This window comes from Manis javanica, chromosome 3, assembly GCF_040802235.1.
Source record: "Manis javanica isolate MJ-LG chromosome 3, MJ_LKY, whole genome shotgun sequence".
Lineage (NCBI taxonomy): Eukaryota > Metazoa > Chordata > Mammalia > Pholidota > Manidae > Manis > Manis javanica.
The window spans coordinates 134,148,854-134,176,737 of NC_133158.1; the positions used below are offsets into that span (position 1 = coordinate 134,148,854).

The 27,884-nt window shown below is 41.2% G+C and overlaps 1 protein-coding gene across 5 annotated transcripts in view; it reads left to right on the plus strand.

Annotated features, from left to right (window-relative positions):
• TNIK (TRAF2 and NCK interacting kinase) overlaps positions 1 to 27,884 on the plus strand; it is a 365,077-nt gene that overhangs the window by 197,822 nt on the left and 139,371 nt on the right. For all 5 annotated transcript variants that reach the window (XM_073232094.1, XM_073232090.1, XM_073232091.1 and 2 more), the window contains exons 3-4: positions 14,182 to 14,238; positions 26,778 to 26,903. In XM_073232094.1, the coding sequence (XP_073088195.1) occupies positions 14,182 to 14,238; positions 26,778 to 26,903 (183 nt within the window). The remainder of the gene's footprint in view (positions 1 to 14,181; positions 14,239 to 26,777; positions 26,904 to 27,884) is intronic.

A 27,884-nucleotide genomic window follows, 5' to 3' on the forward strand; every position in this document is an offset into this window, starting at 1 on the left:
AAAATTTTAATAATTATTATGATTATTATGATTCAGACCCTTCAGAGATGGACAGAGTACTTTACATGTAATAGATACTCAGTAAGTAGTCTATGAATTAATCAATGGCAGTGCCATTGTTTTATAGAACTACAATGCCTACACAGCTGGTTTTCTATATGAATTCATATAGAAAAAAATAGGACTGGTGTTTCTTGGAGTTGTGTATCTACGTGGCTTGTGATCAGGGTAAGAAGGGTTTTTTTTACTTTTATAGTTGTGCCCATTTTATGTGAAATCACAGATTTTCTTCATAAGACCTTTCTTTGTGAAAACTTGACCATATTCCATTGTGTACTGAAATCCATTTCAATTTATAGAAATGATGCCTTTCAGAAAGTTTTTATTGATTGTCATTTTGCTTCCTAGTAGAATATCATACTGGTATTTATAAATATATTATAAGCCCCTGAACAGAAATTGTCAAGGTTAGACAACTCCATTGGAAGTTATCATGAGCAACAGAAATTAAATTTTGACTCAATATAGTGAGTCATAAGAACTCACTCTATCTGGTTTCTCTTATTTGCATTTTGTCCTGTAAGGGAAATAATGGGATTTCTATTTCTGTTCTTTATAAAATACATGAACAGTTAAAGAGATTTGCCTAGAGTCATATTGAAAAATTGAAAATAGACCAAATTCTGAGTAGAATATATATATATAACTCCTTCATTGAAAAAAAGTATTGAAAAGCAGCTTTTCAATACTCAATGTTATATAACTTGTCAATCCATGTTGCTAATATCTAACATTATAGAAAGTCATGCAAGTAAATCTTCATAGATAAAATATACACTGTCTGATTAAAATTTATAGCTCTGTTCTTTATCCTCCAAGCCTTAGGGAGAATTTTAAATAGAATTTAAAAAGAGGGAGACCATACATTCTTGCTTGGCTTACTTACATGCAAAGGCTAATCTGAAAGGAAAATATGACCGCAGAAAACTTGCTTCTCTGAGCCCGCTTCCTCGTCTGATGACAGTGCTGATTCTGACAGAGTTGTTATGCCTTCCAATAAGAGGTACTGTGCTTTAAAAAAAAGAGAATAGAGGGATCTGAGTAAGTGTTTCCACAGACTCCTTCACCCAGCTCCTGTTGACTGTGTGCCCACTCGGTGCCAGCACTGCTCTGCTCTGCTCCTGAAATAGGGTTGTGAGCAGCGCAGAGAGGGGCCTGCCCTCGAGGCGCCTCCATCCCAGAGCGAGGGATGCCCGATAAACATGATAAGAAGATAAAACATGTAATTTGTTGAGTGATAGCAAAGCACGGAAGGAGGGTAGTAGGAGTAGGGAGGAGCCGAAGTTTTAGATGGGGTGGCCAGGGGAGGACTCCTGAAGGTGGCTTTGGAGTCACGCAGTGAAGGAAGTGAGCACACAAGCTGAGCACAGGGAAGAGAGACGGAAAGGCTGTGGAGGAAGGCGCTGTGTCTGCAGTGTGGTGAGTAAGGGGGCCTGGAGAGCAGGCGGTCAGCGGACAGAACCTCAAGTGACACTGAAAACTCTGCAGTTTCACCGTTTGCCCAGGCAGGATAGTACATGTTCTTATGTATATATATATATATACATTTAGTCTTTGTTTTATACCTGTTTTACAGATAAGGAAACTATAGGCCAAAAGTAATTCTAGACCCAGTAAATCATACAGAAGCGCCTCACACCTGCAGAGCCTTTCCACTTAACTTCCAAACTCCCCCGCGGAGCCCGCAAACCGCCAGCCGAGATTGGGATTCTGTCTTAGACCAGGGGAGATTCTTTCTGGAGGAGAGATGGGCAGAAACGCCAGCAGGGTGCTCACCTTGCCCTTCTCACAGTCTCTCACCTGGCAGTCTGAGCCTGAGACATGAAAATGTGGTGGCAGAGAAGCATTTCACTGGAGTCAGGGAAACCTCGCCTGCCCTGAGAGGAAGCTACCTGACAAGTCACAGTCAGATGGCTGCTAAATTTAGCTGCAAATCAATGCATTTACTAACTAGCCAGCTCTCTGGCCATTCTGGCCTGCCCAGAGCTGCAGGCATGTCATATTAAGACCCTGAGAAGGAAGGAGAGCTCTTTTAAGTTATCATATTTCACCCACCTCCCCTCCTCCAAGATTTCGACGAAAGTGTTCTCAGCATAATTTTGGAAGGGAGGGTGTAGCTTTCTGCCAGGTGCAAGTTAGTTTCCCAAGGATGGGTGCGCTTGCTGACAAACTGCTGTTGGTTGTGCTGGTCACCACTTTGAAAGATGATGAGTATGTAAGAGCTGTCCTGCCTTTACAGACTGGCTTTTGGTTTTCAGGTGTCCTTTTTGTCCTCTTGCCCTCCTGCCCACAGAAGGATTTGCAGGCGTTCACTTAGAAAGCTCAGTTGCTAATGCGGTCTGTGCTGACACAGATGGCGGAGAGCTTTCCAGCCCTTGCAGAGATCTGGGTGCCCTGCTATTGCAGGCAGAACCAGTACTATGCCTCACTATTCCCCTCACGCAGTGTGAAGGCTCCATATTTGCATGCACTTCTTGGCTACCATGAAAAAACTGGAGTTTAATCCTCAAGTACCTAAGCGGTGATAAATGGTGGTCACTGATATAGTATAATGTTGCTCATCTTACTTTTTAAAAAATTGAATTCTGCTTTCCCGATTTCTTAAAAACATCATTTAAAGTAATGGGAAGATTCCTATATCTCTTCCTTTGAAGAACTTACGTTGAATGAAGGCAAACACCTTTATTCTCTTATAACTGACCCTTATATTTTAAGCTTAATGCTTCATCATGATATGTTTTAATCAAACAAAATAATATACTTCTGAGCCCAGCTGCCAATAGTTAAATTATAAACATTTGAGAGAAGGGAAAGAACACACACACACATTATAGAGTTGTCAAGAAGACCTCAGAATCACTGAGAAATGAAAATAGGATATCTTTCCAAATTTAATGTAATAAGTGAAATTATACCCCTGTCCAAATATCATAAACGAAATTCTAATTTAGCTCCAATACTCCTTTATCAGTCCTTTTAAATTTAGAAAATGCTGCTTAATTGGGAGACAGTAAAAGTTTTGAAATCAGCCTCTTATACATGCAAAAGCCAGATGGAAAGTGATCTTATTATGGGCCATTGGGTATTTATTACCTGTGTTCTAAAGGACCATGGATGTTGGAATTTGAGAAGTACACCCCTTATTTGTAAATACTGTTAAAAGAAGAAAGAACAATGCCATCTCCAGACCCCCTGCCCCACAATGGGAGATCCCTCTGAGGGCAAGGCCTTATCTTTTGATCTTTGTAAATTTAGTGCCTGTGGGGAATATGGCATTTAATGGAATTCAACATTCATTGAGCACCTATTAAAAGTCAAATTCTTTTAAAGCAGGGTTTGTCAGTCTTGTCCCCATTGACATTTGGGGCCCAAAAATTCTTTGTTGAGGGAGGGGAAAACTTGTGCATTACAGGTTTATAGCATCTCTGGCCTTGCTCCCTACTAGCTATCAGTAGCAGTAGTCATGTGACAATCAGAAAATGTCCTCAGACATCCTCAAATGTCTCTGGAGGACCTCGCCAAAGTTGCCCTTTAAAGAGTGTGAAGTAGAGAGTTTAACTATATGTTTTGAAGGATAAAAGACATATAACTGTTTAAAATCCCCCCTACCAAATCTGTATCCATCTCCACACCCATATCTGAATCCATTGCATCGACAGAACACAGTCTACCGAGTTCACAGAGGAGGTGGGTGGGGAGCACTCACTGTAGTCTTTTTTCCCTGGAAATCATTATGATTCCCGTAAATTGCTTACTAAATTTCATCTGTCACCTGCACTCCTGCTCAGATACAACTAAAGCCTATTGAAATTGATTTTTGTGTCAGCAACAGAGCAGGGATTCAGTAAGATCGTGAAAGCCTCCCTTTCATTATTAGTCTTTGTTCCCCATACTCCTTTAGTTTGGTGGGCCCTAATTATATTCCAGCGCTTCTCCCGCTGACACTTCTTTTGTTTTAATTAAAACTTCTGGAGGTTTGAGGACACTGTGGGAGAGGGCGTATTCATCAGCAGTCCTGATAAAGAGTCAAATGGGTCCCTATTTGCGCTCCCGCCGCCCTGAGAATGATGGCTGGGAACAGAACACTGTGGTCCTTTGGCTTTGTTTTCTCTGACAGCTGGAGTGTCCTTTCTCATCCCGCACAGCCCAAGCTTTGAGACCTGTCCTTGCTGCTGCCACAGACGTTCTGTTATTAAGTGACTGAGACGGCACTGTGGGTGGACTGGCTCCCTGCTGAAGCCATAAATTAGGCAAAATGAAATGCAGCATTGAGTTTTTATCATTAATATTATTTATACCTGCCTTGTTGCCTACGGTGCTTCTTCGTGCAAAGCCAGCCCCACCCACTCCCAACCACGTGGCTGTAAATCTCTGTCACCGAGTCCAGGGGGGGACTGTGATTGACAGACCTATGCAGGTCTGGGGAGAGTACATAATGTATCTTCTTACACTGCCCGCTGAGAGATGAGATGGAGTGAGCTAGGGTCTGCTGAGGTCCCGAGGGGAAGACAGAGTTGCCTCATAAAGTAGTCCGTAGAGAGGAAGCTATTGATTCAAAATCCAACAAAATGAGCTGCTCTTCTCCAAGAACAGATGGATTTGCTCAGTCTCAGGTTTGTACTCTCTCAGGAAAAGGGGAGGCAGAGAGGAGGCAGGGCAGGGCTGGACCTTGCTTCTCTCTAGTCATACCTTCCTCCCCCTGACCCTTTCATCAGGTAAACTGACATGAAATGCAAAATGCTACTACCTGCTCCCACCTCCAGAGCACACTCCAGTGGCCCAGCCTGTCATTGTTAGTTACTAACTTGGAGAAAAAACAAAAACAAAACCTTCCTGAGGAAAACATTCACACCAGTCTATGTGGCTTTTCTTCCATTATGATACCTGAAGCCATTCTTATCACCCCTTAATTCTCAAGAAAAAAACTTTCTCCTACCCTTAACTAGGCATTTCCTCAAATTCTATTAGGCTTCTCCCAGGTTAACACTGAGGTCTCTGTTCACTGATTTGAGGCAGCTTGCAAGGTCTCCGAGGCCTAGTAGCTTCATGTTTCCCAGTGGGATTTAGCACCTGCTCTTTGCAAGATGCTGTCCTAGGCAACGTCAGAGAATTAAACAAACTTTAGGCAGAGTCGCTACACTTTAGGAGCCTTTGTTTCGAGCATTCAGAAGCCTGGGGTGAACTGAAGGTCCAAAGGCATTAGGGACTAAGGGAACTCAGAGGAGAGAAAAGTTAGTTCTAATACAGTTCACACTGGCTGTTGTAAGCTGTTAAGAGCTATCTGCTATTACACTTAACTTCTGTAGGCTGCATCAGGAACAGTCCATCTTTGTATCAAGGGGATTACTGACCTCTATCCTACTATACCCACATATTTCAAAACCCTGGGCCTGGCTCTCAGATTTCACTGGGAACCAACATAGGGTTGTTTACCTTTCCCTTTTAAAAATTATAACATTTTTACACACAAAAAAATCTTGAAGTAAGCCTGCTTAAGTTGAAATCTCTGGCTTTCTGGGGAAAAAAAAAAACTTGCCACAGGGCCCTTATTTTTCTCCTTTTACTGAAATTGGGTATAAACTTCATTCTGGACTGAAGTCCAGGAAACAGGGCTTTTAAATGCCATCTATTCCAGAGGGTCCACCCCAACTCAGGGGATAAGGAAGGCTGTTGGCTGGGTGGGGAGAGGTGAAATGTTGGGGACGCCCAAAAGGTAGCTGCATGTTCTTATTCTAGTCTCATCCATAGGCAGCTGTCCTGAGGTTCTACTCTGCCCAGAAATTAATGTATAAAAGCCATCAGTGATTGTGGTAATTATGCAGCATAAATTAGATGAGAGCCTGTAAGAAGTAAGTTTGATTTGGGGCTCTTGTTTTTGGGGCTGGGAGAGGAGGTTACAGGGAAATGTGTTCTTGGCTTGAGGCCATGGCCAAGAGACCGGTGCTGCTACTTTTCTGAGCTCTCATCACCCTGCAGCCTGTCTGCTTCGTCACTGCTGTCACTTCAGCTGTGCGTGCCTTTCCCGGGTACAGACATTAGGCTCCCTGCCATGGGACCTGCATACATTAACTATTATCTGCTAAAAATTGTGACTGTTTGATTTTTTCCCTTTAATCATCCATTTTGATTTATAAACTGAGCCAAGCTGGCAGCCATGAAGATGGAGGAATCTAGTTTCCAACAAAGAAAAATGGGATGCAGTCTTTTCTTCTCCGCCCCATGTCTGTGTGCAAGTCTCAGTTCTCAGTTGGCCCAGCTCCGAACAGTCTTGAACATAATCCGTTTTCTGTCTCTCAGAGGTGCCAAGCAGAGGAATTCACAGGGAGTGGCATTGGGATGGAGAGCTGTTGCTTAAGGATTGTCCTGTATTGGTCCCTTGCTTCATCTATGCCACAAGGCTGGGAGCAGTGACGGCTGGATCACAGCTCTGCAAATATGGACAGCAGGATTTTTTAAGCTACTGATGAATGGCACATGAGGGCCAAGGAAAAACAGAGGCCCCCTTTAACCAAGGGAAACCCTAAGAGTACTGTGCCAAGTATATTCTGTGAACATTCATGTTCCCTAATCATAAGTGTTTTTGGAATTTTTTCATAAAGTTGTCTACCTCTTTGCCTGAAGACATGGTTGTCTCAAAGAAAGGTAGCATTCCTAAAGATGTCCAGATAGGCATCTTAACCATGCCTTTATGTTAACTGTGAGTAGAAAATTAGAGTTTACCTTCACTTGTGTCATTATAGCTCAGAGGGAAAGCTTAACCCAATTTCTAGTTTCTCCATGATCTGTGGAACTTCATCCACTAAGTTCATCTTCTAATGTCGTACTTATGGGTGAAATGATTGTAACTCCTACTCACAACTCCACCCCATCTGCTCCAGGATACTTTTTGTCTGGGTAGAAATGAGTGGGTGTGTGGGGAATGGGAGGAACTGATGTGGACATATGGACGGTATTGACCAAGAACCTGAACACAGCTGTCCAATCTCTACTTCATTCAACCCATTATTTAGCAAGTATTTATTGAGTCCCTGCTGGGCCAAGCACTGTGGGAGGCACACAGTAAACATACGTCCAACCTTTTGCAAGTATTGTTGATTTGACCTTCTGAATATCTCTTGACCCTGTCCACTTCTCACCTACTCCACTACTTCTAGCCTAGTCTAAGATGCTGTCATCTCTCAACTGAATTACTAAGTGCCATTATAAATTCTTCTGTTATCTTTTCTGGTTTCCTCTATTCTCTGCTCTACCCCCAGAATGATCTTTTCAAAATGAAAACTTGACAACCTCATGCCCTTGCTTCAGACCTTTCAGTGGCTGCCCATTGGTCTTGGGTTAAAAACAGAAATCCTCCGAGTGGTCTCTTGAGAGGCCCTGCGTGGAGTCACTAGACTTACTCTACTCCAGCTATACAGGGCTGCTTTCCGCTGCTGAAATGTTCTAATAACCATACCATGGACCTTTGAACATGCCGTTCCCTTTATCTGGAATATACTTTCCAACTTCTGACTTAGTATATTCTCTTTCTCCTTTAGGCAAGAAATTTTGTAAAACTGTCACCCCAGATCCAGAAATATCTTATATGAATACAAAGAACACAGAGAGGGAGGGAGAGAGAGTGTGTGTGTGTGAGTCTTCGATTGTGTTCCCCAAGAAACAGATTCTGAAGATGGAGATTTGCTTATAGAAAGTGTTTTGGGGGTGCTTTCAGGACCAGACCCTGTGTGGGCTTATGAAGACAGATTTGGGCAAACAAAATGGAATGCAGTTACAAGGCCCAGACAATCCCCAAAAGGAGCTTTGGAGCTGGGATGGGTCTTCAGAGTCTTTCCACTTTGATGTAAGCAATGTAAGCTTTTATAGTCCCACAACCTCAAGTCATTGAATGCTTGCTGCCTCCAGGTAAGGGGCATTACTTTAGGCAGGAGCATGACCTTAGGTCCAGCTGCTGTCTTTGGCTAAGGGCAATTCCTAGAGAGAAGTTCAACATACCTCAGTGCTCAGGGAGGGATCTGGATGGCACACAACAGCTTCTGCTACAGTCAATCCCTTATGATGCTTGAAACTACTTTGGCATATTAAGTTCTGGAAACATCTTGTCCAGTATTCTGGCTGGTCTCTTTTCTTCAGCAAAGTTATAAGAAAAGCCCCTACCAGTACGTATTGTCTCATGATTGCAGCTGATGCTTACCATCCTCCTCCTTTACTACCCATTTTACTTCTCCTCCCTTTGGTTAGCTTCTTTCCTAAGCTATGGCAGACTGGTTGGCATGGCCCAGATCCTCATCCTTGAGAAGTCTGAGCTCCCGCTCACTGTGCCTGGCTCTAACTTGACTCCTGCTATTGTCCATTTACCAAAATATTGGGTAGCATTTAAAAAGAATCTTATCTTCTGCAGCCTGAAGGTAGAAAAAAACTTATATAACCAGACCCAGGAATTAATTTTAAGGGTAAAAGAAAAGGTTGACTCTCCAGCTCAATCCTAGTTGGAAGTAATGAGACTCTGAAACTTGGAGTGGAGCCATTCAAGTTGATGTGCTTGAAAGTCTGAAATCCTTCAGTCCTCCTGAGGCCTCTGAGTCTGCAGAAGTGATGTTCCCCTCTTCTTTGAAAACCAGGCACAGACCTCACCTCCCTTACGATTTTTACTCATTGCCTTCAGCTGAGGACTAATCACTCTTGGCTTTTCATTGTCTTTCTCTAGTTCATCAGTGGCTCTTAGCAAAAACCAGCTGATTCCATTTTTTTTAAATTACTATCTCTTCTGGACCTCTCAAAAGTCTGAAGTATTGGACTCACCAGTGTACTCCCTTGCACCTGTTTCCTGCTCCAGTTCCCTGCTGGTGAGCAGCATAACAGTGACACTGCTCCAGCATGCCAGGGGCTGCCAGAGAGGTGGGGGCAGCCACTGGTGATGGGGGCTCATTGACAGCATCCCTTAGAGCCTGTTTCCTAGGGCAAGCTCTGTCATCAGCTTTTTTAGTTAGGGTTCCCCTGGAAACAGACCCTGAGATAAAGATTTACATGCAGGAATTTTACTGGGGAATGTTCCTAGGATCTACACTTATGCAGAAAATAGAATTATGCAGTGGAAGGAGTTTTAACTGCAATGCAGTCTCTGCAAAGACCTCAGTCCTCCCACATGGAGGTCAGGAGCTGAGATGACCCTCCAGAATTGTCCCATTTTAAGACAAGAGGGCTGGGCCTTTATACTCCCGTGTCAGCCAGTCATTGGATTTGCCTGTCTCCAGCGGGGAGCATGACCTTGGGTGGTCCACTTTGGCCTGAGGGCAGTTATCAGAGACGGACTTGGTGGAGGGCTGTCAGATGTGTCAGTCTTGAAGGGAGAATCTCAGTGGTGTGCCACAGCATCGATAGTAGATAGGTGATCAATAATGATGGATAGAGAGATGATTGATAATGATAGATGATGGATGATAGAACTGTAACATTTGGCCCGTCAAACAGTAGCTGCCATTACTACATGTTCTGCACTCTGAATTCTTTTTCTGTTCTATTTGATTTATTTTCATGGCTCTTATGCACATTTTGAAAACCACAGCATTGGATGTGATCAGTGGGATCACTGTGGAAATGCAAAGGTAGCACCCACTTGTAGGAAACTGCAGAAGTCTTCGTTAATAAAAGTGAGATCCAATCTCAGCTAACCACAAAGAGCTAAAAACACTACCTGTGTGTGAGTCCTTGGACAGCAGGGAAAGAAATAGTAAGTAGACTGCGTTTTGCACAACCCCAGTTTGCTCGTGTGCTCTGCTGGAAACAAGTATTTTGGTGACCTAGAAATCAAAGTATGCTTTCTTCCAGACTAGCCGGAGGCCAGCAGCTCTAAAGCCGTCTTGCTGTTTCTTAGAAAATAACAGCAATAACAGATCCAAGGCTTATATGGCCTCCCAGACAAAACTATTGTTTCTTTCTTACATTCATTTAGGGAGGAGGTAATGGGGTAGAGTACTATAATCCTTGAGCAATTTAGATATCACCAAGTTATTGAGTAATTTTGTGAAGAACTGGAATTTTGTGAGGTAATTTTTTTTTTTTTACCTCAAATGTGAGGTAGGAAGGAAGAAAGGGAGAAGAGGATTGCAAGCGAATCTGAGGATAGGGCCGGACCACACCCGCCAGCTCTGAGGGAGCCCACACCCTCTGCTGATTTGATGCCCTGTTGTCAGGATGAGCTTTTTCTGCCTGAGGACATGATTGGCACGCGTTTTAGGCTTTGGGTCCCACTGGAATACCAATTTTGTTTTTCTAGATTTAGTCTGTTATTTTTGTTATTGTTGGTTATTTCAGGAGAAAAAATTCACCTCATCCTTTTGTTAAGAAACATCTCAGCAACTGCAGTCTGACAGAATGTTTTCTAATTTCTGTGGAGAAAAAATTTAAAATCTTTGTCTCACTTTAAATCTGTCTCCCATCACAGACTTCATTTTCCAAAATTTGATTTTTAGGCTTTGGTTGTGCATGTATTTTAGATCCAAGTTTAGATGAAGTCTATGTTTATATTTTTCATTTCTCTCATAGGTAGAAATAAATTAAAATTAGGAATACCAGTAAATTTTCACTTCTAAATTCTCTTGTAATAACAACATCCTCCCATGTTGCCATGCTCTCAAATAAAAAAAAGACTAAAAAATTCATACACAAAAGAGATAAATGGTTCGATGTTTAACACAAGTAAAATATGAAAAGAATGTTTGTTTAAAAAACTTATTTCTAAAGTTTAGTGAAAAGAATTTCTAATTCAGAAGCTGGAACCTCAGGGGCTTTTCCTGCTCCATTTATTTGTGATTTTATGAAGCTGCCTTTTTAAACACTGTCTTAGCAACGACTGTACCTTGGATTTCTAGTGATCTCCAGGGCAGCTGATTCCTGGCCATTCCCTCGAAGTGTGCCTTAATCTGGATCCTAATTTGGTCTGACATTCTCCAGTGATGTAAAAGGCAACTCATGCTGGGCAGCCTCCTTGGTGGCCCTCTCCCATCAAAGGGTGACAGCTCAGCAGCCTTCCTGTCCCAGCCCACGGGGATCCTTTCCCTGGGAAGGAACTGAGGCTGCTAATTATTCCAGCTCCAGGGTCTCCTGCAAGCCCCTATTGCCCTCCCAGAGGTGTATCTCCCAGTCATCTGTCAGACTTGGAAGTGAAGTTCAAAATGGAGAGAAGTAGGTTATTTTCTTTTCCAATGTTGCCTTCAATGCCATTATAGCAGTTACTGAAACAAAAACAAAACAATCATGTACCCTAAGTTTGAAAAAGTAGCAGATACTCAGTTTATTGATTGCAAACCAAGAGCTGCCCATTGCCCTGTTTGAAACATCAAGGAGTTTGCTTGTATCCTGTCTGCTTCCTGGCCTTGAATAGTAAATTCCATGGGCTAATCTGCTCAGCCCTCAGGCTGCTGATAGAAAGAACTAGATGTTGACATGTCCTTGTAACAAATGTTTCATTCAGGGATGATTCCTGTTTCTTACAGAAATAAAAACCAAGAGCAATGTTTCTCAAACTGTTTTGGCAGAGGTGCCTCAAGGACTCCCATAGGGGGAGTAGAAGAAGCTGGGGTGACAAAGCGTATGGGGCTTTGCTGGTCAAGCCCCTGGTGGCTTGAACCAGGAGGATTCCATTTAATACTTTTGGGGGAGAAAAGATTCTGCTGTAAATGAAGCCAGAGGGGAAGGAGCAGAGAGAGGGAAGGAGAATCAGAGGGAAAGGTGGGGCCACCGGTCCTTTCGGCTCAGTCATTGACAGCAGAAATGCAGGAACAGTTTAAAATGAGGTGTCAGAGGAGGTGGTCCTTGAGTTGAATTTAGGAAGAGTAACTTTACTGAGGAGTCAGGAGATGAAAGGCATCTCAGGCCAAGAAAACACACCATCAGAGAGGCAAGAAACAATAGGTGCATTTAGAGAACGCAAACAGTTTAGCCTCAAAGACCACAGAAAAAGAGTTGTTGGGAGTCTGCCAAGGTGCTGTGGCAGATAGGGGGTCGGTTCTCAGGGGGCACTGCAAGCCGCATCTACCTGTACGGAACTTTAAAAGAATTTGAAGGTGAATCAACTGCATGACATCAACCAGACCCTCTGTAGTTGTCTACAGTTCTCCTACCCTCCTTCAGTAAATTAGTGGAGAAATAGCCATTGTTTAAGGTATGATTTATGGCACTTATTTAAAGACTTTACAGTCCCAAAGCGAAGCTGTTGAGTCCTCTGCTAAGGTCATCATTACAGCATCACAGACTCTCCCTGGGAGCTGACAAGCCTGCAGGCCATTCAGTGTTTCTCAGCAGAGGGCACTGCTACTGTCCCTTGTGTGGATGAACAGCAGCTCTGCAGGAAGTTAGTATTCTTGGCCTCTGGATCCTGAACAGCAGCAGCATTACCATCCCCACTCAGTGAGTGTGAAAACTAAATTTCCGAGTGTTCCTTGGGATGGAAGGGGTGGTGATACCTACCCCACTCGCCCCGCCTGCTGAGCCCTCTCTCCCAACATTTTGCGGATGGGGAAACTAGGGCCCAGGTGGTTTACATAACATGTCCCAGATGAACCTGCGGTCATGGGCAGAACCTGGACAATGACCGGGTCTCTTGAGTTCTGGTCCAGAGTGCTTTGTGCTGTAGAACTCCAGGCCCATCCCTTAATTTCTTGAAAATTGAAATAAGTATGAGGGGCTGCACTTGTAGCCATGCTGAATTACTGATTTAAGGCCTTTCTTTCCTGCCTGAGAAGGAAGACAGGGAGCAGAATGGGGGTTGAAAGGCTAAGCACTGTCAGCATCAGAGTAAATAGATGTAAGAAGCCAAGATAGATAAGAAGGAAAGGGGCAGATGGCACCAAACCTGTCGCTTCCTAGCTGCACATGAATGTGCCCCCTATTGCCTACTCTTGTTCATTCATAAGTACACCGCACCATCTTTGGGAGAGGTACCCACTCTTCCTGAAACAGGGAACACAATGATGAGACACAGTCCTTGTCTTTATGAAACATAGCCTACAAGGGAAGGCAACATTTAAAATTAATCACAAAACAGGGCCATAAGTAGTTATAGCCAGCACCTGCTGATCATTAATCTGTGCCAGGCACTATCATGCTCTTTCTATAGATTATCTCATTTAATCCTCACTGCAATACTATGAGTTCGGTGCAATTATTATTTCCATCTTTCAGATGAGGCCTTGAAAGTAAGGGACTTGCCTAAGGTCGTGCAGCTGGGATTTGTCTCCAGCTGATCTTGGAAGCAATATTGCTATGTAGGTAGCAGTAGTAGGTAAAATGTTCCTTAGAAGCCGTATATAAAATGCACTTTGAAGTAATAACTATTGACCATCTTTGCTATTGTCTGAGAGTCAGTTGAAGACTTCAAGTTTCTTAAGCATTAGGAAAAGGGAAAGCTACTCTTCCGGGTTTGCCCCCTCACACACCCTGTTTTCTTCAGATTCTGTGTGATTGATGCTTCATCATAGTTCCAAAGACCAAAGATGCCCAGTTTGGGGAAGGAGTTGGCTTATGTTCAACACTATCTCTTTGACCACAAATTGGGATTGATTACTATCTGCTTTATTTTGAGCCCCCTTTTAAGATATAGGTAAATGAACAATGTCAAGTGAATAATAGCAGAATCATGTCCAGTTGAGACTGCTACAATACAGGCAAGTTTCAGATTCAAGGAAACTAAAGTTTCTTCACATACTGCGTATTTTCCGACAAGAGAAGATACTTGTGTCCCCTCCGCCCAGATCCTATTATGCTTCACTTGTACACATACGCCACCTCTTAGACAAGCCTTCATCTAACACTTCGGAGAAGATTATTCAAATTATTCAAAACTGCCTTTTGTATTCAACTTGACACAACCAATGTAAAAACAGAACCAAAAGACAAAGTGGTGAAGGTGTTTTACAAAATAAACGCTAAATAGAAATTAATCTTCAAAGCATTTGAGATTTGTGTGTGTGTGTGTGTGTGTGTATGTGTGTGTGTGTGTGTGTGTGTGTTCCCCATTGGCATTCTGATCTATGTATCTGTTCTTTACAGTTGGAATGAAATGCTATTATTGCTTATCAGAACTGAAGTTTTTTTATGTATATATGTATTTATCTATCTTTACAGGGTCGTCATGTCAAAACGGGTCAGCTTGCAGCCATTAAGGTTATGGATGTCACAGGGGTAATGTATCTTTTTATCTTGCCATCTAAATAGCTATGTATTTGTGATAAAAAAAATCATTTTTCAGAGGAATAGAATCTTTTTAAACATCTAAAATCTTTACCCACTTGTGCTTAACATAAAGAAAGAGGAGGATTCATAAGCTGACCAAGACCACCATGGCTAAGTCACTCTAATTAAATTAAGATACCTGCACATTGGCTTGTGGAGTTAGAGTGAATAATGTGTGTCATAATTTACATAAACACAACTAAGGATATTTGCGTATGAAGGTAGAACAAGGATCTGAAGGTATTAAAAGAATAATACTGAGATTTCACAGAAGAGATGGGCCTTAACAGTTTCCCAAAGGTCCACCTAACACTGGAGTAGACCGAGTTTCAAGAGCTCTAAATCCTAGTATGATATTTAAAAGAATATTTTTCTACCACAAAATATTATTGACCAAATAATCATGATAAACTACACATTCTTATTATTATACAGAAACACTGAAACAAAATTTCTGCTTGGGTGATCAAACGCAATCTAAGAAATAGGCTTTATTTTAAATACAGTCTTGTTTTCGATCCTTTTTGCTAGGTTTATTTAAAATATTTTAAAGACTTTTTGAGAGTACAAAGCAAAAATCAGACTTGAAAGGTTCCCTGGGCATCAAAAGCATGCTAATAATTTTCTGTTGTCCTGGAGATTTTACAAAGATGTCTGGCTGCTGTACATAAAAGCTAAAAGAGCATAGTTTTCCACTGGGCCCAGAAGTGGATTATTCAATGTAAATAGACATAGAATAAATGATCATACAAAGGTATCAAGAATCAACATGTAAATAAAAAAAGACACACAGTATGTCTGTATGTCAGACTTCAATCCATACCTTTCCTGGCCCCATTTGTTACCTTTGCTAAGTATGTATCATATGGTATGCTATCTACCATAATACTGCTTTCACTAATTTTCATTTATACCACACATCATACTAACTTCTTTTCCTTACTTATTATTGACCTGAATTCCTCTTTAAAGTATATATGTTTTTAACCAGTAAAAACATTTTGTTTCCATATGTTTGTTAGCACTTAAAGTAGTACCTCCTTTTATTTGTCCTGAATACATTGTTCATATTTCAGAGGTTGCCAACCAGTTCAAATATTTAATATCAATTACTTTATTAGTTCACCTGGGTCTTATTGAGTAAGAAACTCCATGTAGATCATATTAATTAGATTTAGGTTCTGCCACTTGAAAGAGAAAACCTAGAATAATAGAGGCTTACACACAATGGCAGTGTCTTGCTCTCTCATGTTAAAGGAGTCTTAAATCAGCAGCCCATGGATGTATGGCAGCGTTGTGGTAGAGTGGAAGGATGTTTTTATCTTTCTGCTCCATCATTCTAATGCATGGCTGCCACACTTAAGGTCACTTCCATGGTCCAAGGTAGTTTTTAGATTTCCATTGATCACATTTTTTGCAGGCAATAGGAAGAGAGGGTGGGTGGGTAGGAGCAGAATGGTACAGAAGAAAGCTCCCTCCAGTGGAGTCTTTTATATTTCTATTTATTTGTGCCTTAATTAGCCATACTTAGCTGCAAGGGAAACTGGGAAATGTAGACTTTTATTCTATCAATGTGTTAAAAATTCAGGTTCTGTTAGTCAGGAATGAAGGGAGAATGGATATTGATATGATCTATGAGCAGCGTCTCACACAAAAGTCAAGATCAGATATGATCAGTCTCTACGTAGAAACCCATCATAAGTGTGTAAACCTTTTGCAAAGCTCCCACCACAAAACCAATCAGAATTTATTATGCAGTTCTGTTGAAGTCATACTACTGTACTTTCCTTGAGTTGAATAGTATCACTACATAATGTGATACACTGGGCAGTTTAACAGCTACTGGTTGAGGATGGCATCCAAGACATGCTGTAAAGTTGTATTGCGTGTTCTGTGGAACTGCAGTTGAGTTCCACTGACATCATTAATCTCAGTGTGTAAGTGTGCACAAAGTTGTATTTTGATGCACAAAGTTTGATCTGAAAGCGCTGAATATTACTTCTCTCGTTTCTGGTTATACATGTGAGACTTTAAATTGCTCAGAGAACCACTTGCTGTTGCTATACCATCTTGGTTGGAATCAAAAACATTAAACGGTTGTTTATCCCAGTGTATGTATTTTCACTTTAAGGAGTTAAGCCTTTCTAGACTGGGTTTCGTGAGGCAACTAAGCCCTACAGACAAGAAATTTGAGAGACTGTTTTCTAGTTTCTCCCAAGGATGATACAGAGCTAGCACTGTTATCAATGCATAGAAGAGTCAATCCATTGCGTACAGTGGATGCCTTATAGTATTTAGGCTTAATTCTCTTAGGGAACCATTGTTGAAAGGGCTGGATAGTTTTCCTGGTTTAGGCACATCATTGACCATTATGTAACCACTGGCCCTTAACAAAGATGAACATGGATACATATCAGGGAATGGTTTTCGTAGTTCCCCTGGTGTCTGACATGGCATCAAATGACTTTGTATCACCCCCTTACACAGAACAGTCAACATAAGATTTCCTTTGTGAAACTCATGTGGTTCCCTCAGAAAACAATCTATTTCATTTTGCCATGTTGTCTTTTGTGTATTATGGAATGCTGCAAAAGCTTCTTCCCAATTATTATAATTGTGCTCATTATAGCTGCTCTGTTTAAAATGAGATGAATTCTCAAAGGTTGTCTTTGTTAATTGTTTGCAATGATGTACTGCAAAGTTACCATAGTTTATTGTAATGAAATTGATAAAGCCATAAGCTTGAAATTAATTTTTAAATTATTGTTTTTATTCTATACCACTTCCTCTTTTTTTAAAGGAGAAAATAGTTACAGAGAAAACTGGATATAATGCTTCTGTCCTTCCAGTTTTAGAGCCGCGACACTTCCAAATTTGTCAATATTTGTTTCAAAATTAGTGCTTAAACTCAGACTTAGTATTTGAAGTTCTTTTAGTTCCTGAAATAATTATGAGGAATTCTTTCTGGGGATTCCTTCCCAGCTTGATTTATATACTCTAGATTTGCCTACAATATCTAAACAAAATTGGACTCCTTTGGGTAGTGTGTCTCAAAATGGACAGCCAGCTTCAGTGAACTATCAGCCCTTCTGGAGTATTCATAAGAAATGAAAATTCCAGGGCATGTTGCAGAATTTCTGAGTGGAGCCTCAGAACCTGTCTTTTCTACCAGCTCCTAAAGGAGCTTTACACACAGGAAAGTCAGAGGAGTACTTTTCTAGGGTTTTATATTTACTACTTTCTGGCCACCAAGTCTGAAAAGACTGTGGTTCTTTGATAACCCTATAAATGATCCCCATTTTCATTTGGATCAAAATTCCTGTTATAAACTAGTCTCTCTGACACCTTTAAACCCTTATAGGACTTAAAGGAGATGTCATTTATAATGATACATGATCAAAAGTATTCTCTACTGGGAAAAAAATAACTGAGTCATTTCATTTACAATGACTGGTTATGGTCATATTGTGGCCAGGCAGTGCTCCCTGCACATTTTAGGCAAAACCTCAACCCTAGCTGGGGAGGGAGGGCTCTTGACCCTGACTGGGAAAGAGTTTGGGAACAGCTCAAACAGGTACAGGTAAGAAAGCAATTCATTAAAGTGGAAGTCTAGTGAGAGTCAGCACTGCGTGGTGCCAGTAAGAGTGACACTTTGATTTGTGCGGCCATGCAGGCGGTGCAGGCAGTGGAGAGCAAGAGGCAACAGAGGAACTGAGGGAAGTTCATTGAATTTCTGTTTGGCGTAAGGCAATTCCCTTGCCAACTCCTGGTCACCTGGTGTCCAGTGTCCACCAGAATCTGTAGTGTGGGAACTTGTCCCTACCACCCCAGGATTTAGGGGAGCCTCAGCACTAGGTGGAGTGAGTTTTATGTTCTGGAAACTTCCCAAAGCAGAACTCAAGCAGGCCACACTGGAAAGTGTAAGCCTGTCTGTGCTCAGAAGGCCCCGCAGCTACTTCCCTACCTGCTGGAAATAGAACGAAGAGAGGGAAAAGGATGTGTTTGAGATGAGAAAGCTGAATGAGACAACGAAGCGACAAAGACAATTACTGCTGGTGGTGGTCAGCAGGTTTTGACTTCATGGCAAAAAAGAATTCAGAGACAAAGTACAATAGGCTCAAGCAGAAAAGTTTTACTTAAACACAGTGTGTTGTGCACTTGAAGGGGGAGTGCGGGCAACCTCAGAGAAGAAGCACCAAGCAGGTTTTACTTAAAGAGATAGTACACACTTGGACAGGAGTACGGGTGACCTTGGAGAGGAGGTGTGCTTAAGGGTTTAGGGTTTGGGGTTTTATAGGTCCTTTTGTGAAGGCGTTGGTATAAGGCATGATGTATAGGGATGGTCAATAATTCCTTTGAATTTTTGTCTACAGAATAGGGTTATTTAGGTGATCGTTGATCTGGATCTCAGCCCTCTTTACCCACCTACAGGTTCATAGGTTCATTTATACTCCAGAGTCTGTCTTCTGTCCTGGTTATAATGTTACTTAATTGATTAAGGCGACTGGAAGAAGAGAGAACAGCATGTTAAATGATAAGTTAAAGAATAAACTAGGCCTTTGTTCACAGGCTAAGCAGATTTTATAATGGCACGACCATTGTTCCATGTCCCTGCTCTATGTCAACATTATTCAGGACACTTTGGTTCTGGTATCAAAGCCTCACTCAATCTGAATGAAGCTGAAAATGGAATTTATTGACTTGTCTATATTAAAGAAAAAGCAAAGTAAAACCAACCAACAAAAAAACCTTAGCAGGATCCAGGAAGTCACATGACGTAATTAGGAGTTTTGTCTCTCTCCATCTTTGGGCTCTGCTTTCTTCCCACCACAGCTTCTGGCTCATGTTCTAATTACTTCATTACGGTTAGTTCCAGCACAAGTGCTAGTCTGATTGTCAGTGGCTCAGCTCGGGTCACAGCCCCATCCCCGAACCAACTCTGTTTCCCTTCTGCCATATCTGGGTTGGGTGCCTGACCCTGGAACCTACAACAGAGAATGAGAGTTGTAAAAGGATGATGCCTCAAAAAATAAAACCTGAGCACTGCTAGAGAAAATGGTGGGAAGGAATCTGAGCAGGCAAAACTGAGAGAATTGCAACACTATGACTTCATATCATTGTAGTGCATGTGTTTAAAACTGATTTGGTCCCCAAGTAAAGTGTCTCTCTAGTTACATTTTTTCATATTTCAACCAAAAATGATAATAATGGTAGCAAACATTCATGGAGTGATTATTAGGAGTCGAAACTCTTTTAAATACTTTCTATATAGTGGTTCATTTAATCTTTTCAACAGCAACTTACAGAGCAGCCTCCTTTAGCATCACCATTACAGAGATGAGAAAACCAGGAATATTAAGTATCTCACTCAGTGTAACATGTAAGGGCAGAATGAATACTGCTGAGCAATTTAACTCTGTCCTTGAAGTCCATCCTCTTAACCACATTGCTGTATAGGTCTCCAGTTAATGTAGAAGGATATTTAGCATTTAATTTAGTGTGGTTTTTTCATTAATTTATTTAATAGATATTTACCAAAATATCTACTTTTTGATCAGTACTGGAAATTCAAAGATGAAAAAGCAGTCGTTTGCCTAAAGGGGAGCTCACATTATAACCTTGCCCTAAATATTTGTAAGTGAAGCTAATCCATTTTATAATAAAGTTAAAAATGCACAAAGTTAGTTACAAAGTTTGATGTGACAGTGGGTGTAGTAATTAATCCCAGGAGGATAGTCAGACAAGGACATTCTCGGCTAAGGGAACAGCCTATGCCAAGACATGGGTGCTAGGTAGCATGAAGCATGTCCTAGAACTACTGCACAGTTTACTTTTAAGATTAAAAAGGGCTGGAATGTAAATTAGTTCAACCATTGTGGAAAGCAGTATGGAGGTTCCTCAAAATGCTCAAAATAGAAATACCATTTGACCCAGGAATTCCACTTCTAGGAATTTACCCCAAGAATGCAGCATTCCAGTTTGAAAAAGACAGATGCACCCCTATGTTTATCGCTGCACTATTTACAAAAGCCAAGATATGGAAGCAACCTAAATGTCCATCAGTAGATGAATGGATAAAGAAGATGTGGTACATATACACAATGGAATCACAATGGAATATTACTCAGCCATAAGAAAAACACAAATCCTACCATTCGCAACAACATGGATGGAGCTAGAGGGTATTATGCTCAGTGAAATAAGCCAGGTGGAGAAAGACAAGTACCAAATGATTTCACTCATATGTGGAGTATAAGACAAAAGAACACTGAAGGAACAAAACAGCAGCAGAAGCACAGAACCCAAGAATGGACTAATAGTTACCAAAGGGAAAGGGACTGGGGAGGATGGGTGGGAAGGGAGGGATAAGGGCGGGAAAAAAAGAAAGGGGGCATTATGATTAGCATGTATAGTGTGGAGGGGGGCACGGGGAGGGCTGTGCCACACAGAGAAGACAAGTAGTGATTTTACAGCATCTTACTCTGTTGATGGACAGTGACTGAACGTGGATGTGGGGGGGACTTGGTGAAGGGGGGAGACTAGTAAACATAATGTCCTTCATATAATTGTAGATTAATGATACCAAAATAAAATTATAAAAAAAAAGATTAAAAAGGGCTGAGGGAAGAGTGATACAAGATGAATCTGGACAAGTTATGAAGGAACTGAATACCATGAGAAGGATTTTTTAAGGTTTTTCAAACATTTTCTTTTCCCAATAGAACACTTTGTTCAAATACTCTTAGGCAAAAATCCAATATGTAGAAGAGAAATAAGGTTTTGTTTTTTTGTTTGTTCGTTTTTTTGTTTTTACAAGGGTGGGAGGCTGTACATCCTGACCCTTTCCCCAGATGACTGCTGGAGCTGGTGTGGGGGCCAAAGTCAAACAGCAAAGTGACATGATGTGATTTGCCTACTAGAAAGATGCATTTTAAGCTCTGCTTGATTGAGTTCATATTTCTGTCTTGCTTACTGCATTCCTGTAGGTAAAGTCGATGACCAGTCTCCATCTCTCTTTGAAGAGTAAGGAAGTGTTCTTCTCCTGGGAACCTCTGGTAGAGTGCTTTGCCCTAATTAGCAGGCTCGGTGAATGTTTGCTGAAATTAGACAAAAAGAAAAAAAGGAATCCCAGAGGAAGGGAGTTCAGTGAACAGTTGGTAGCACAGAATATAATATATAGTAATAGGTATGATAATAGTAATGACAGTAATAGCCATGGTCAAAATTAGAATGGCTAACATTGACTGAATGCTTATTATGGCCAAGCACTGTTCTTCATACTTGATTAGGTTAACTCATTTAATCCTCAGAACAACTCCCATGCAGGGACACTGCTATATGTCCATTTTATAAATGAGTAATTGAAACACAAAGAGCTTAAGTAACTTGTCCAAGCCCCACAAAGAGTAAGTGGCAGAATTGGAATTCAAATCCAGCCAGTCAGACTATGTCCACCCTCCCCACAGCCCTGTTACAGGAACGAGAGATGTGGGAGGATTGCCAGAGCATGGCTGTCATGTGTCTTTAAATCTCTTTCAGAAATTCAATTTGTGTACTCAGTAAACAGCCTCTCTTGTTATCATTGATTAACTTAACAACTATCTGTTACATAAACTCATAAAAATAAATATTTACTGATTTGAAAAGTCTAGTTCTTATTGGTGCTGTATGTTGGCATCCTGAATAAAATTTCTACTGGAGGAAGGGATTTCACTACTACAAATTACTAAAAAAAATTTTTTTAAATCACATAGTAGACAATGTCCAGAATCCCTTCAAATTCTAGTAGCCTCTGATTCTTTAACAATAAATTATCTTCAACTTTTTGTTACATTCAGTCAACAATGAGGTTGAGAATGATCAATACATTGACACAAACACCTGCCTACTGCCAGCAACGGTTTTATGGAAAGCAGGACAGGTGAGCAGGAGAAGAAGTGGTTGTAGCCAGTGGCTGACATCTATGCATCCTTCTAGAGTTCAAAGTGACTAGTCCCTTGGATTCTTATATGAGCTACAGTTTTATTCCTGTTCCATAGATTGAGAACTAAATGTTGGGCAAACTCTCAGTTGTAGATCACACTAATATTAAATGTCTTATTAATTTCATTTTTAAATCCTTTCATATTGTAGGTGCTTAACGTATGTTCCCCTTTGTAATAAACACGCAACTTAAAATCCCTCCTTTATCCCCTGAAATCATTCATAAGCAAATATTATTTCATGTGAACAAGCTCCTTTAATTGGAGGACCAAAGGCAGGTTTCTCTCCAGCCCTGGCTTAAGATGCTCCAAAACTCTCCTTTCATGATTTAGCAGCTTTGGTTTTATCACCATGGATAATTTCCCCTCTAATGTCTAGGAATTTTCAGTATAGAATTAAGAACACTGTCTTTGGAGTCAAATGAATCTCACTTTGAATCTTAGCTTAACATTTAAAATATGAATGAACTTTGGGGAAGTTATATACCCTCACTGAAACTCATTTTCCTCATTTGTTAAATGGGGTCATTAAAAGCATCTATTTCATAGAGTTGTTTTGAATATTAAATAAGATAACACACATACACAGCCTTTGGTACATAGACAACATTCCTTAAGGTTGGCTTTGGCCGTATTTTATGACTATGGTTGTGATCATCATATTGCCATCTGAGGTCGTCAGTGGCTTGAAAGCATCATCTGGAATCATCCATTCCTTTGCATTTGAAAACTGTTGTCACTTCATGTAGTTTGTCACGCTCCCAGGAGCCAGTCCTGGTTTCTCACATGGACGGTGCCTCTGCAAGCCCTGAGAGAGAGCCAGCCCCGATGCACAAGTACTTTTCAAGCCTCTGCTGCATCACTTTGCTCATGTCCCGCCAGCCAAAGCAAGTCACATAGCCAAGCGCAAAGACAAGGAGAGGAAACAGGCTCCATCTCTTCATGAGAGAGACTGCCAAATACCATGACCTTTCCCCGCCCCACTCCCACCCCCCGTTTACCACAAATTTTAAGCGATAAATAAATTCCCATGATCTTGAGGTGAAAAAAAACTGGCATTTGGAGAATTTAGATGTCATGCCTGAGGATACATAGCAAATCAGTTTGGACTAGATTTTGAAATCTTCTGATTGAAGTCATGGTTTCTTCCTAGAGTACTAGACTTGGCTTACTAAAATTACTCTCTTAAATTTTGTGACAGTTTCATGCCATTACTTTGTTTTTCATTATGACCCAGTGCTCATTAGTTTCCTAGGGAGCTTGATGTCTATGCTTACATCTTGAGACACAAGAATAATCCATTTACAATGTAGGGGACATCCTTCTCTTACAACTTCATAATCTAACTTTAGTCTTAGTTCTTGCTCTCTTTGTTTTGTTTTGTTTTTTGAAAGCATCATAACTCATCTCCTTCCATGAGCCTTGTTGTGAAAGACTGGGCAGCTGTGGAATGGTTAAATGAGTTCTTGTACTTACTAGTAAGTGTCTCTCTTTCAATTTCACTGAATAATTTGCTGGCATCATTGCCCTGGACTAGAAATCTGGATGAACAGTAGCCATGAAGGCCTTGTGAACTGCATGCTCACTAACAAGGTCATAGAATCAAGATCAAGGTTCGATATTAGAGCTACAGAACATGATCCATAGTAGCTCCATAATTGTGTTTGGAAAAGGTGCGATTTAAACCTGAAATTCAAGATACTTACATTCCTCCCTTCCTCCCCTTGTTATTTCTTTATATTTTGGTTGAGAAGAGTGATAATAGTGTTTATTTTGTATTATACCTCATAGCTTTCACATACCTCTTTTAAATATCACAAAAGACTGCAATACATAATTAATACTGCTGTAAAATCTGTATCTCATTGTAGATGAGAAAACTTAGACTCCAAAAGGTAGATGACTTTGCTGCTATCACACAGCCACAAAGGAGTGGAGCCCAAACCTAACGTGCACCCCCTGCTCACCCTCCTTTTTCTGGCTCAGTGCATTTGCCTTCTTCATTGTCATATATTGCATGTGTTTACCTTTGCAAAGTGATGGAGAACATGCTGGCTTCATTCTGATCTCCAATACTATATTTTGGATTTAATTATATACTGAATTACACTGTTATTTAGCTGTTCGTAATGATATGGTAAGCTTTTTTAGGCACTTTTCCTCCTCTTAGTTCTCCTACATCATCCACCATCCTGTGGAGAACCTAGGAGGCAGGCAGCAAATCCTTGTAGCAGCAGCCCAACTTCTCCCTAAGAGTAACTGGAGCTGACACTGTCAGGCTGCCATTGGGAAGTGACTGGTATTTTACTGCCTCATGTAGTCGCCTTCTAATCAAAGCAGCTGTCGATGCCAGGCTGCCCACAGAAGCCCTCAGGTTTGTTTTCACCCCTCCTATTTAGGCTTCCCTGAAGTATATCTGCTCACATCCCACACCCATCAACAATTATTTAGCCCCACACAGTGAGTTAAAAATAACTAGTAAGCACCACTTTAAGACATCTGAGGCCCACTACAGGAACCCTTCCCCATGTGGAAGGTCTGAGAAGGTCAGTCTCTCCTTTGGCCAGTGGTGAAGGTGGAGGCAGTTTCTGATCACTGCAGGGAAGAATTCGTGGGTCAGCAGTCTGCCATCCCCTCCCTCAGCCACCGTCCCAGCCCCTCCTTCCTCTGTTCCCATCCACTCTTAGGGCCACGTGCTTCTCCTGAGCTTGGCCTCCCAATCATACGTTCTGGTTTGAGATCACCTAAGTCTTGAGATAACTAAGTCTTCAACTTAGTTACTCCATGTGATATATAACATGGTTAGTTCTCCTAGGTTTGCAAATCTCCATTGTTTTCACTAAAACTTATTTGTATGTGTTCAGGAAATGTCAGCATTCCACCATACTCCTCATCTTATCAGCTCCCTTCAAACATCACTATGCTGCTGTAAGCAGTTGGGCCCTTTGCAAGTGATCATTCTTTTATTTACATATATTCACAGGTACTTTGCTTGGTGCTGAGAATGTTTCAGAGAGAAAAAAACAAGCAGGGTTCCTGGGTGTGTAGTTTATGCACTGATAGAAAGGAGAGACTTTAATCAAATGACCGGATAGATAAATGTGGATCACAACTCTGGTAGGTGCTACAAAGGAAAACACCTGTGGTCATCCATGAGGTCAGAACGAAGTCAGGCAGACCAGAGAGCTTTGCTGGGGAAGGGACTCTGAACTGAGACCTGTGGGCAGACCAGAGCTTACAATCCATGGAGAAGAGAGTCAAATACAATAGCAGCCATGACATAGTATGACCCACACCTCCATACCCTGACCAACAAATAATGGCATGTGTGTGAAGCGGATGGAGGGTGGACAAGATATACTGGGGACACTTGACATGGCCTGAGATATTAGGAAGACATCCCAGAGAAGTGTCATTTAAACTCAGTGCAGAATAATGAGTAGAAATTATGTGAAGAAGAGGAAGGATAAAGAAGACATCACGGGGAGATTGCAGAAGAGCCCAGCAATGTAGTGACACTGGAGAGAGGCTGAGCAGCAGGAGCGCAGAAGGGCACAGACAGAGACACAGAGTGACTAACCCTTTAGGGAAAGGTGATATGACAACTGATACTCAGAGACAGTCATTGCTCTTGCTGCATCTAAAACAATTGCCCTGGTTTAGACATTTTGTCCATCAATCTGAAAAATAAAATACCATTTTTCAGTCTGATTGATGTGTACATTAATCAAAATAAAATTATGAGAGAATATCTACACACTGCCCTCGTAATGCCAATGCCTCTAAAAATGGCCCACGTTGGTGGACTCCAAGTTGAAACTTGGAATGAACGAAACCTGAATAGGAAACTTACTCTGTAGCAGAGAGTTCTCTCTCTTTACATTCGTGGCACTCCCACACGTCCCCTTTCTTTTCATGTTTAGTTTCCTGACGGTAAGACGGATGCTCCTGCTTTGTGCGCTGCCTCAGATCTGGGGAACTTACCTTTGCCCTCTTGCCCATCTGACTTTGATCATCTTCAGTCAGATACTTCAATAAAAGTAGGCTTCAAAGAAAATGAATCTAACAAATTTTAAATCCAAGGGCCTGTATTTTTTTTCTTTTCTCTTTCCCCAGTCTTCCCTAGACCAGATATGATCATTAATAGGTAGTCCATGGACATAGTTTCCAGAGGTCTAGAGTAACTGTCACCTCCGTAGCCTGTCTACCTTGATCTCTTCTAGGTGAGGGGATGGGTTTTTTTTACCCCAGGAGGTTATAAGTTATACCTATTTGTCATGTAAACATAAGACACCCCCCTTGGTCCACCAGTGTGTTGTCTTACAAATTTTTTCTTTATAGTCAAGAAAGAAAGTCAAGTTACATAATAATTATGCTTGTTCAATACCACAGAGGAAAAAGCTTAAGAAAGAACTTACTACACAGCTAATACAAATAGTGGTAAAAAGCAGACTCCTACTAAAGACAGTGGACTTTCATGACAGAATATTCATTATTCTAATACAGGATGAAGAAGAAGAAATCAAACAAGAAATTAACATGTTGAAGAAATATTCTCATCACCGGAATATTGCTACATACTATGGTGCTTTTATCAAAAAGAACCCACCAGGCATGGATGACCAACTTTGGGTATGTAGTGCTGTCCAAATTTGACCTTATTGCATGAAAACAACCAGGGCTGAATGGTGTATTTCTCCATCCTCATGGCTAAATTTCATTGCATAATTTTTTCTTTGAAACTCTTGTTGTCAAGGTTCCCTCCCATTTCCTTGAATACCTCTCCATTATGTCTTCTTTCCCTTAATGTGGACCATCCCTAAAGACAGTTGTTAAGTTCTTGGTGGTTTTTTTCCCCCTGCTAATGACTACTTTTATTGAGTTTTTATTATATTTTGGGCATGATGCTATTTACTTTTTATATATTATTTCATTATTCTGGCTCCTTGAGGTAGACATTATTATCCTCATTCTTGAATGATGAAACTAAGGTTTGCAAAGAAGGTAAGTAAACTGCCCCAATATCTGTGTAGCTAGAAATGGTTCAGCTCTGATCTAACCAAGCTCTTTGTGAGTCATTGTCCTTGTCTGTCACTAATGTTTGGGTGACTGAAATTTAAATTTCAACTCTCTGAGTAAACACCTAAGACAGTGTCTGATACCACGTAGGTAATATTATGGGTTGCACTCCTTCCCTGTTTCTCCTTGTCCAGTCAGCCATGTGCCCCAGTCCTGTGTCTTTGACAGTTGATGGAACCGTTAGACTGCCCCACGAATATTACATTCAGTATGTCTGGTACCAACACCACTGCTCCTGTCCCTGCCCAGCCCTGAGAGCTCTTCTTCTTACCTTACTGATTGCTGTCAGTGGAATTTTATTCATTTACTTACCCCCACAGGTAGGTTAGAAGGCTGTCTTAGTTTGATCTTTTTTGCCAATTTTATACCCACCCCATGAGTATAGGCCCATTCAGTGGAAGCCTGGATTTGCAGTAGCTTCCTACTTGAGCTGCCTTCATCTCTGTCTCTGTCTGTCTCTCCCACCCTGATCTCTCTCTCTCTGTCTCCCCTCTTTTCATTCCATATGTTGCTGTTGGATTAATGGTTTTAAAA